Source organism: Palaemon carinicauda, chromosome 12 (genome assembly GCF_036898095.1).
Source record: "Palaemon carinicauda isolate YSFRI2023 chromosome 12, ASM3689809v2, whole genome shotgun sequence".
Classification (NCBI taxonomy): domain Eukaryota; kingdom Metazoa; phylum Arthropoda; class Malacostraca; order Decapoda; family Palaemonidae; genus Palaemon; species Palaemon carinicauda.
The window spans coordinates 16903151-16915650 of NC_090736.1; the positions used below are offsets into that span (position 1 = coordinate 16903151).

At 38.6% G+C, this 12500-nt stretch overlaps 1 protein-coding gene across 1 annotated transcript in view; it reads left to right on the forward strand.

Moving 5' to 3' along the window:
• The first annotated feature begins 1675 nt into the window (after positions 1-1675).
• LOC137650709 (uncharacterized) overlaps positions 1676-12500 on the forward strand; it is an 87902-nt gene continuing 77077 nt past the window's right edge. The window contains exons 1-4 of the mRNA XM_068383871.1: positions 1676-1820; positions 2360-2430; positions 9256-10303; positions 10475-10605. Of these exons, the coding sequence (XP_068239972.1) occupies positions 1676-1820; positions 2360-2430; positions 9256-10303; positions 10475-10605 (1395 nt within the window). The remainder of the gene's footprint in view (positions 1821-2359; positions 2431-9255; positions 10304-10474; positions 10606-12500) is intronic.

The window sequence follows — 12500 nt, forward strand, 5'->3', positions numbered from 1 at the left end:
TGAATATTTCACTCAGATGACATAAGATTGAAAGGACATTGATTTGTAAATCGAGCATCACACATACTGTGAAACAGAGAGAAGTATGATATAGGTAAATAACAATAGAGATAACTTAGTAAACAAATAAATGCAAAACTACCAACTTGAATCATAAAAATAATAATACCTCACATTTTCTCTCCTTGATTTGGTCAATAATAAAAGGAGAGATATTGTAGCAAATATTGAGAGAGAGAGAGAGAGAGAGAGAGAGAGAGAGAGAGAGAGAGAGAGAGAGAGAGAGAGAGAGAGAGAGAACTTTACTGGAAGGTAAAAACAGCTGTGAGGCAATATTGTCAGGTATAATAGTTCTATTTCCATGTTTCCCAGCTCAACCTAATCTAATAGAGAAATATACACACATATATATATATATATATATATATATATATATATATATATATATATATATATATAAATATAAGTATATACATATATATATATATATATATATATATATATATATATATATATATAAAATACACAGTATATATGTATACATACATATATATACACAGTATATATATATATATATATATATATATATATATATATATATATATATATATATATATATATATATATATATATATATATACATATGAACCAAGTGCGGTTCAGTGTGGTTAGTGTAACGGATTTCCCTTTGTTAGAGGAGACGGGGACACTGTGGCACTATGAAAATGATGGTTATTGGCTTGGCGTCACCTAAACCTCTTCTGATTGGCTGTTATGAGACTTTCGGGTCAAAACAACCAATCATTGATCAGGCATAGTGAGGCCATGTATGGGCGCTTGGGTAAAAACCCCATAGGGCAGTCAGTCTGGTTTGGAGGTCGATAGAGAGTGTCAGGTGCCAAGATATGTGCCGAACCGAGTACCATTTTTCTGAGGGCTTTTTCTTAGTAACGTAATGTAATCATAATTAAGGGCGCCCTTGTAGCTACCATAGAATATACTAGCAGTGGAAAATTACCAACTCGGCTATCATTTGTGCATGACATCCCCCTCTAATTGTGTTAACAAGAAATGGATTTTATCTATCTTTGTTTCCCCCAAGATATGAAGTGTGACCCCCCCCCCTTAATACGACCCACAGTGGGTCATATTATATGGTGTCAGGTGTGGGGTATTAACAGGTTAACGTCTGTGCTAAGTGATTTTAGCCGACGCGAGATTTTTTTGAAAAAGTGGAAACAAAAGAGATTAGTGACAATGGTTAACACGAGAAGTTCGACGTCGAGTGGAGGTGACGGAGAGGGAGAGGGGTGAAATGAAGTGTAGCTCGTGTATGCCCGGTACTCGGTGAACGGTTTCTCAACGCACATGATAGCAGATACACAACCATCGAGGCAGCCCGGCACCCAACCGGCATCGACAACCTACCAAGGATGGGGAGTTTTTAGAAGAGAACCTCGAAGAGGCAGAGGTCAGAGAGGTAGGATATGGCGACTGGCCGTTGTTGGAACTGTGGGGTAGTACTAGCAGATGGCCACCTACGGCCTTTATGGCCCTACGACGACCAGCGGTAGTGATATGGATATCAGGCCACAAACCACCATCTGAAAGCTGTTTAAAAAGAAAACGGCGTCGGCAGAAGAAATCATGTTTCCCCTGTACCAACGAGAGGGAGATGAAGACGAAGCAGGGAGGGGAAGACGATGCAGGAAGGGGAAGACAACGTGGGAAGGGGACCAACGGTTCCTCGGGCTGTCCGTCAGACCGCAAGGACTGGGGACGGGTGTGCCAAGGAGTCAGCCAGCCATCTTTGCCCCAGAGTGTGTGGGAGGGGAGCCAGACGCTCCCCCACTGAGCAGTAGGGGATGCCCACCTGCCAGCGAGTGGTAGTGCGTCTTCCCAGGGAGTACATAAGGAGGTGGGAGGGGTGGAGCAGCAACCCCTCACCACTGTTCCCGATCATGGAAGTCGGAGTGTGTGTAACGAGTTTGAAGACCTGCTCGTTATGGATGCCAGCAAAACGTAGGAGTGTATGGTGCGGAACACGGCCATAGGCCACACACGGTCTCAGTGACCCTACGACGAAGAATGGATGTAATAACTCTACGTAGAGCAGAAGGAACAAGAACGAGAGAATTAGGCTTAAGTAGACCTGTGGATGGAGCGCATAGAAAACAGGGAGATCTTGACGACTACGGAGAGAGAGAGAGGGAGTACATGCCCCGTAGTGAGTCCCGCGAATGAGTGTATGGGTGAGGTAGGAGATCAAGTTTCCCTGTTTTTTTGCGCAGGTGGAAGGGTGTGTTCTTCATTGAAGACGAAATTTGATCTAGCGTTATTTTTCCTTCCCCTTTGGTAGAGAAAGTCATCTGTGTAATTGAGGTAAGACCTCATGCGTGGCATGTAGGTATAGAAAGTTCCCTAGAGATGGTAAGTGTCAGTATTTTTTAGGAATTAGTTTATCAATAAGTGCCATGTGTGTAACTCATTGAGTAACCACATTCATATGATACCAAGGGCCAGAACATGGTCGGTAAGACCTTTTAAGTTTAATGAAGGGTGTATTGATGTCCTAGGTCTACTCCCCCCAAGTAGCAAGTAGTTAAGTGAGTAGGTACCTCCTTACCGCGGGCTACCTGCGGGAGGAAAGTGATGAGGAGGCCCGAGCATGTGTCCGTGCCGTCCTTCGAGCACGAGAGAGTGCGAGAGGACATGGGCCTTGAGATAATGTCTACCACGAGGTGATTGAGGTCATACAAATCAGGTTTCTTTGACGTATGTTCATTCCAAGTGTATTGTGAAAAGATGTTTTAGATTTTGTTTCCGTTTTTTTGTTTTTTTTAAGCATATCACGAGTATATCATTCATCATACTGAGAAGTTTCTGTTGCATTTATGTTTGTGTTGGAATTGATTCAGATTTCGTTACCCTATGTTGGTACTTATTTTGCTATTACTAATGTTTTTATGTATGTTTTTCTCATTTTGTTGTACTGTACTTAAAAAATTTCATTTGTCTCTGTGGAGGTTTTCAGTGCTATTACAGGTAATTGCTAATCATGGGTGGAAAATTTAACATCATTGCTTATCTTTTTGTTTTTCAGGAGAAATAATATTACTCGGTTATTAATAAGTGTTTTTCTTTTTATTATTATTCACTGTTTGAGTTTTCTTCCCCCTGTGGCCGCGGGGGCATAAAACAATTAGAATAGCGCCAACGTTATCCCTGTGTGTCGTAAGAGGCGACTAAAAGGGACGGGACGAGGGGGCTGGGAACCCCCTCTCCTGTAAAAAAAATCCTATGAGACAGCAACAAAGAGATGGAGCTGGGGGGAGAGTGACTGCTCCCTGCACTCTAGTTTTGGGGTGTTTGAATGTGCGTGGATGTAGTACGATAGAGAGTAAAGATGTGAGATTGGAAGTATGTTTAGAAGTAGAAGGATGGATGTATTGGCCTTGTGTGAGAGAAAGATGAAAGGAAAGGGTGAAGTGATGTTTGGTGAAATGTCTGGTAGAGTGTCTGGGATTGAAAGGGGAAGAGCGAGAGAGGGTGTGGCTTTATTGCTGAGTGAATGGATGACAGGTAAAGTAGTGGAATGGAAGGAGATATCATCTAGGTTAATGTGGGTAAGGGTTAGGTTGGGTAGGGAATGTTGGGCGTTTGTCAGTGCGTATGGGCCAGGTAGTGAGAAAAGTGAAGAAGAGCGGAATGAGTTCTGGAATGAATTAACTAGGTGTGTAGAAGGACTGGGTAGAAGGAATTATGTAGTTGTTATGGGTGACTTAAATGCTAGAGTGGGCGCTGGAGAGGTAGAAGGTGTCATTGGGAAGTATGGCGTACCAGGTGAAAATGAGAGTGGTGAGAGACTGGTAGATATGTGTGTTGAACAAGAGATGGTAATAAGTGCTAGCTTTTTTAAAAAGAAAGATAAAAATAAGTATACATGGGTAAGAGTGGCAAATGGAAGAGTAGTAGAAAGGGCATTAATGGATTATGTGTTGATAACTAAAAGAATGTTTGGAAGATTGAAAGACGTGCACGTGTTTCGGGGTATGGCTAACGGTATGTCTGATCATTTTTTGGTGGAAGGAAAATTAGTTGTAGCAAAAGAATGGGGGAATAGAGTAGGTGGATGTAAAAGGGAGCTAGTGAGGGTTGAAGAGCTAATAAAACCTGGGGTAAAAAGTAAACATCAGGAAAGGTTGAAAATGGCATATGACGAGGTGAGAGTAAGAGAAACTGGTAATTTAGAGGAGGAGTGGAAGTTAGCAAAAGAAAATTTTGTTGGGATTGCAAGTGATGTATGTGGCAAGAAGGTTGTTGGAGGCAGCATGAGGAAGGGCAGTGAATGGTGGAATGAAGGAGTGAAGGTAAAAGTGGAAGAGAAAAAGAGGGCTTTTGAAGAATGGTTGCAGAGTAATAGTATAGAGAAGTATGAAAAATATAGAGAGAAAAAGGTCGAAGTAAAGCGCAAGGTACGTGAGGCAAAGAGGGCAGCTGACCTGAGGTGGGGTCAGGGACTGGGTCAGTCATATGAAGAGAATAAGAAGAAGTTTTGGAAAGAAGTGAAGAGAGTAAGAAAGGCCGGCGCAAGAATTGAAGAGACAGTGAAAGATGGAAATGGAAGGTTGTTAAAAGGAGAGGAGGCAAGGAAAAGGTGGGCGGAATATTTTGAAAGTTTGCTGAATGTTGAGGATGATAGGGAGGCAGATATAATTGGTGTTCCAGGTGTTGAGGTGCCAGTGATGGGAGATGAGAATGAGAGAGAGATTACGATAGAGGAAGTGAGGAGAGCACTAGATGAAACGAGAGTAGGAAAAGCATCTGGTATGGATGGTGTGAAAGCTGAGATGTTGAAGGAAGGGGGTGTGACTGTACTTGAATGGTTGGTGAGATTGTTTAATGTGTGTTTTGTGTTGTCAATGGTACCAGTAGATTGGGTCTGTGCAAGTATTGTACCACTATATAAGGGTAAGGGAGATGTGCATGAGTGTTGTAATTCAAGAGGTATTAGTTTGTTGAGTGTAGTTGGAAAAGTGTATGGTAGAGTACTGATTAATAGGATTAAGGATAAAACAGAGAATGCAATCTTGGAAGTACAGGGTGGTTTTAGAAGAGGTAGGGGTTGTATGAATCAGATTTTTACAGTTAGGCAGATATGCGAGAAATATTTAGGAAAAGGTAAGGAGGTGTATGTTGCTTTTATGGATCTGGAGAAAGCATATGATAGAGTTGATAGGGAAGCAATGTGGAATGTGATGAGGTTATATGGAGTTGGTGGAAGGTTGTTGCAAGCAGTGAAAAGTTTCTACAAAGGTAGTAAAGCATGTGTTAGAATAGGAAATGAAGTGAGCGACTGGTTTCCGGTGAGAGTGGGGCTGAGACAGGGATGTGTGATGTCGCCGTGGTTGTTTAACTTGTATGTTGATGGAGTGGTGAGAGAGGTGAATGCTCGAGTGCTTGGACGAGGATTAAAACTGGTAGACGAGAATGATCATGAATGGGAGGTAAATCAGTGGTTGTTTGCGGATGATACTGTACTGGTAGCAGACACAGAAGAGAAGCTTGACCGACTAGTGACAGAATTTGGAAGGGTGTGTGAGAGAAGGAAGTTGAGAGTTAATGTGGGTAAGAGTAAGGTTATGAGATGTACGAGAAGGGAAGGTGGTGCAAGGTTGAATGTCATGTTGAATGGAGAGTTACTTGAGGAGGTGGATCAGTTTAGGTACTTGGGGTCTGTTGTTGCAGCAAATGGTGGAGTGGAAGCAGATGTACGTCAGAGAGTGAATGAAGGTTGCAAAGTGTTGGGGGCAGTTAAGGGAGTAGTAAAAAATAGAGGGTTGGGCATGAATGTAAAGAGAGTTCTATATGAGAAAGTGATTGTACCAACTGTGATGTATGGATCGGAGTTGTGGGGAATGAAAGTGATGGAGAGACAGAAATTGAATGTGTTTGAGATGAAGTGTCTGAGGAGTATGGCTGGTGTATCTCGAGTAGATAGGGTTAGGAATGAAGTGGTGAGGGAAAGAACGGGTGTAAGAAATGAGTTAGCGGCTAGAGTGGGTGTGAATGTGTTGAGGTGGTTTGGCCATGTTGAGAGAATAAAAAATGGCTGTCTGCTAAAGAAGGTGATGAATGCAAGAGTTGATGGGAGAAGTACAAGAGGAAGGCCAAGGTTTGGGTGGATGGATGGTGTGAAGAAAGCTCTGGGTGATAGGAGGATAGATGTGAGAGAGGCAAGAGAGCGTGCTAGAAATAGGAATGAATGGCGAGCGATTGTGACACAGTTCCGGTAGGCCCTGCTGCTTCCTCCGGTGCCTTAGATGACCGCGGAGGTAGCAGCAGTAGGGGACTCAGCAGTATGAAGCTTCATCTGTGGTGGAAATGTGGGAGGTTGGGCTGTGGCACCCTAGCAGTACCAGCTGAACTCAGCTGAGTCCCTGGTTAGGCTGGAGGAACGTAGAGAGTAAAGGTCCCCTTTTTTGTTTTGTTTCTTGTTGATGTCGGCTACCCCCCAAAATTGGGGGAAGTGCCTTTGGTATATGTATGTATGTTTGAGTTTTCTCCTTATTGCAGTGTCACGGATGTGTTAGAAATGGTTTTTTTAAAAGGGTAAATGTGTCAAAGAGTGCTGGGATTGTAAGTTATTCATTTTGATTTCTCTTAAGTTTTATCATTTTCTTTATTTTGTGTGTGGAATGATTTGTCGGTTCATATAAAATTTTTTATTGCATTGAAGGAACTGTTGGTAAAACATTATTGTTTTTCTGATTTTGTGCTCCAAATTTCGGTGATGATGTATTAAACCTGAATTTTGTGTTTCTGTATGACCTATTGTGGGCGTGACATTCATCTTTGTGTAACTTGCAATTGTAACACGCCAACCGGCCCTCTGATTTTAATTTTTAATTTTAATTTCTGCATGCACCCGAAGAGGATGGTACTCACCGGCAATGTAAAGAGAAAAGAAATTTTTTTGTTCAGTGAAAAAAATGAGAAAAGTTTCATAAAAAAAAGAGAGAAAAAAAAATTGTGAAAAAAAAAAATCTGATAAATGTGAATTTTACGGGACGTAAAAATCTGAGGAGGGAGTGATGAACCGAGTGCGGTTCAGTGTGGTTAGTGTAACGGATTTCCCTTTGTTAGAGGAGACGGGGACACTGTGGCACTAGGAAAATGACAGTTATTGGCTTGGCGTCACCTAAACTTCTTCCGATTGGTTGTTATGAGACTTTTGGGTCAAAACAACCAATCATTGATCAGGCATAGTGAAGCCATGTATGGGCGCTTGGGTAAAAACCCCATAGGACAGTCAGTCTGGTTTGGAGGTCGATAGAGAGTATCAGGTGCCTAGATGTGTGTGCCGAACAGAGTACCATTTTTCTGAGGGCTTTTTCTTAGTAACGTAACGTAATTTTAATTAAGGACGCCCGTGTAGCTACCATAGAATATACATACAGTGGAAAATTACCAACTCGGCTATCATTTGTGCATGACCTCCCCCTCTAATTGTGTTAACAAGAAATGGATTTTCTCTTTTGTTTCCCCCAAGATGTGAAGTGTGAACCTCCCCCTTAATACGACCCAGATTGGGTCATATATTTATATATATATATATATATATATATATATATATATATATATATATATATATATATATATATATATATATATATATATATATATATATATATATATATATATATATTGTATATATGTTATATATATGTAAATGTACATACATATATATATATATATATATATATATATATATATATATATATATATATATATATATATATATATATCATATACATATATAATATAAATATATATACATATATATATATATATATATATATATATATATATATATATATATATATATATATATATATATATATATATATATACACATTTGTAACATACATATATCAATAAATATGTAGTGTGTGTATATATATTCTCATGACTCCGACATGATAACAGTTTTAACGCTCTTCAACTACCGCTTACGTTGCCGGCCTGGTTACGATTTTTAACAATCGTAGTTTCTTCACCTCGTCGCTCGACTTACTCTGCTTGTGATTGGCTGAAGTACCCGTCACGCCACCGTAGTTCCTTCATCGAAGGTTATGTTTGTTACCTAAATTTTTCATATCTTTAGTTCTGTTCTTGCTTTTGTACTCGGCTGAGGATCAACTTTTTGTACTTCACGGACTTATACATCTGCACCTGCCTCTTGAATATATTTTGTAATATGTTATTTGTTTGAGTGTTGGATTTATTTATGACTGTTATAATTATTTACTAGTGTTGATTTTCTCGTGTATTTGTGGGTATACGGATATTCACACACCATTCCTCATGTTTCTTATTTGTGTTACGTTAGTGTTTTGCTTTAATTTTAATTTTTCTTAGGTTATAAATACATTTGTTTTAATTAGTCAACATATTAAGTTTTGAGTATTCAGATTGAAAATTAAGTTCTATAAGTATTATTTAAATTATAATCATATAATAAATCTTTATGATGTTTGCAAGCCTTTAGTTACTTTTTCCTTTCATGTTCAATTTTGACATTGCACATTTTGGGGCTGCCTCTAATTTTACGACATCAGGTCTCATCGGTAATTAGGGCTTGTAACATATGGGGGCCTGTCCGGGATAATTTTCCATGTGTACTTATATAGGTATGTCAATTCGCCTTGCTTTTTTGTGAAAGTAACTTAGTCGTTTGTGCAGTTATACAGAAGTGTTAGTACTTTGTAATCTTATGCCGATCCTTAATCTTTCTTTGGTCATCAACACTTTGTCTTGTGACACATAATACAGAACTCGGATGACCTTTTATTTCCACTGAAGTCACATTGACTAGACTCTTTAAACCGAGAATCCTTAATAGATTTGACTTTAATTAGACATTAGAATCTTATCTAGAACTTAAACTGTCAAGTGTTCCAAGAATCTTTACAACTTGCTATCAACCTGTGGTAGTTAATGTTCGTATCTTGCACTTAAGGCAACAAGCCAGCCTGAATCTTAAAATGAATCTTGCCTGAATCTTATATTGAATCATCACTGAATATTACCTCATCACTGAACGTAGTGATAATACAGCTTCACGTGTACTTAATACCTTTTGTATTCAATTTGTGTATTGTATATTTAACCTGTAACCAACACTCAATCCTTCAGAGGAATTTATTTGCTGTTACAATGAGTGAATTTGATGTCCATGCCTTTTGCTCTAAGCCAGATTTTACATACTTGAGTAAATTCACTTTAAGTAAAGATGAATGGAAGTTTATTCTTATGTACTTTAAGATTTCGTTCACATCTTCCATGACCTTACGAGACCTTATGACTACAGCTATAGATGGTTTGGTAGAACAGGGATTAATTTTGCCAGAATCTGTGACATTGTTAGATGATAAAGACCAGGAGCATGATAGACTCTCATTATCTAGTACCGAAGAATTTATTGATAAAATTCATGATCAGAAATTGTCACTAGGGACTGATGCACCTTCCGTGCAAAAGAGTATTGCGGATGTAGAAATACAGAAATTACAGATAGAGAGAGAGTTGAAGTTAGCACAAATACAATTCGAAGCAAGAAAGTTAGAAATAGACAGAGAAGTTAAGTTAGCAGAACTAGAGGCTCAGACTTATGACCGTTCAATTATCCAAGGTACTCCTAATAAGAAGTTCAACATTGCCCAACAAGCACAGCTAGTTCCTCAATTTAATGAAGATGACCCTGAAAGTTATTTTAGGAATTTTGAGAAGACAGCAATTCAATTAGAATGGCCCAGAATCTCTTGGACATGGCTAGTTAGCACAAACTTTAAAGGTAAAGCCTCGATCGTATATTCTACTCTATCATTAGAAGACTGCCAAGACTATGATTTTGTTAAGACTTCTATCCTAAATGCTTACACTATTACACCTGAGGGCTATAGACAAAATTTCCGTAATTTAATTAAAACTCCATCTCAGACTTATGTTGAATTTGCTACAGAGAAGTTACGGTATTTTCATAAATGGCTGTTCTCGAGTAATGTCACCACTTTCGATCAGTTAGTTAACTTATTAGTTTATGAAGAGTTTAAAAGGAAAATCCCTCTGAATGTTAAGCTTCACCTAAAAGATAGAGGTGAAACCCAATTGAAAGAGGCAGCAAATTGTGCTGATGTATATTCCTTGGTACACAAAGGTAATCCTAAGTCTGATAAAAGGACAGTTCCTGTAAAACCTGCCTCATCTGTAGTTTCAGAGACTCAGGATGGGAATAGTAGAAGTGATAAATACCAAACTAAAATAATATGCAGTTTTTGTAAGAAATCTGGTCATCACATTACTGAATGCTGGAGTCCCCACTGTAAACACTCTAAATATTATGACCCTAATAAGGCTTCCAAAACTTCAGTAAAATCTCAGCTCCCATTTAATAAGCCCACATCTAACGTAGCTGCTCACCCTCCTTGCATAGATGTTTTTGAAGATTTCAAAATGACTGGCACAATTACTCTAAATAATGTAGAATATCCTGTCAACATTCTAAGAGACACCGGTTCTGCTCAAAGTATAATGCTTAATACAGTAATCCCTAACTTAGAGAAATTCTTTCTAAATGAAAAGGTAGTAATTTGTGATCTCTCTTCAATTTCCACCATTCCCCTCACAGAATTGTATCTTAAGTCTCCACTTGTATCCGGAAAAATAAAAGTAGGAGTAACACAAAATTTACCGGTCCCTGGAATTAACTTTTTACTAGGAAATGATATTGCTGGGAAACTTACTGTTCCATGTCCAGTTGTAGTAGATCATCCTTTGGAAAATAACCCTACTCTAAATATTGAATCCTCTCAGCCTGATCTTTTCCCTGTTTGTGTAACCACTAGGTCAAAGTCGCGTCAGACTAGAATTAAATCTGTGCCTTTACCTAACATTAAAGAAATAAAGATGTCAAAGGATTCCTTAATTGCAGCACAGAAGTTTGACCCTACTTTGACCCAATGTTGGTCAGAGGTAGCTTCCCACATTACAAAAGTTATAGAAAAGCCAGGATTTTACCTGCATGAAGGCATTCTCATGAGATTATTTAGACCTAGCCACTTAGCTCAAGAACAAGATTGGGCCGATAAATTTCAGATAGTAATTCCATCCTCTTTGAGAAGTGAAATTGTTTCTTTGGCTCATGATGGTCTCAATGGACATTTAGGTATAAAGAAAACTTATCAAAAGCTCCAAATACATTACTTTTGGCCAGGAATGAAGAAAAGTGTTACAGAATATATAAAATCTTGTCACATTTGCCAAGTTATAGGTAATCCCAATCAATCTATTCCTCCAGCTCCGCTCATTCCTATCCCTGTATTAGAGGAACCCTTTGAGAAAATACTAATAGATTGTGTTGGTCCACTTCCTTCCACTCGCAAAGGGAATAAATACATCCTTACTATCATGTGTACATCAACCAGATTTCCTATAGTTATACCTCTCAAGAACATTTCTGCTAAGAATATAGCTACTAACTTAATACACACCTTCTCAAATTTTGGTATTCCCAAGGTTTTGCAATCTGACCAAGGAACTAATTTCACTTCGGATATTTTTAGAGAGGTACTAAAAGGATTAAGTGTGCTTACTGTAAACTCTTCTGTATACCATCCTGAGTCTCAAGGAGCTTTAGAGAGATTCCACCAAACCCTTAAATCCATGCTGAAACGTTACTGTTTAGAAAGTTCAAACGATTGGGATGAAGGGCTTGACTTTTTATTATTTGCAGTTAGAGCATATAAGCAAGAATCTTTGGGATTTTCTCCTTTTGAGTTGCTGTTTGGTAGAGAGATCAGGGGTCCCTTAAGAATTGTAAAAGATCATTTGCTAGCCAGTGATTTTGATACAGAATCCTCAAAGGTTAATGTGCAGACATATATGAACAACTTGAAAGAGAGGTTATCTAAAGTAAGAAAATTAGCTAAAGAATACTTAAGGGAGAGTCAAGCATCTATGAAAGCTCACTTTGATAAATCCGCTAAAGTCAGACAGTTTCAGCCTGGAGATGAGGTCTTAGTTTTAATGCCTATACCAGGATCTCCTTTTTCACCTAAATATCAAGGTCCTTATACCGTAATTGATAATTTAAAGTCAAATAACTATTTAATCTCTACTCCAGATAAAAGGAAAAAGACCCAGAAATATCACATAAATTTATTAAAATAATATTTAAAGAGAACATCGGATGAGGCTGGTTCAAAAATTAATCCATGTATAACAAATTCTGACAAACCAATTGAAGCGTCGGATGAATATATACCGAACCCTATTACGACCAACAGTAATATTATAGAAGACCTGGAAGGGTCTCTAACACATTTATCAGAGTCTCAGCTTAGGGACTTGGCCAACCTATTCAAACAATTTCCTAATGTGTTGAGTGATGCCGTAGGGAAATGTAATTTGATAGAACATAACATCCGTCTAAAATTTGG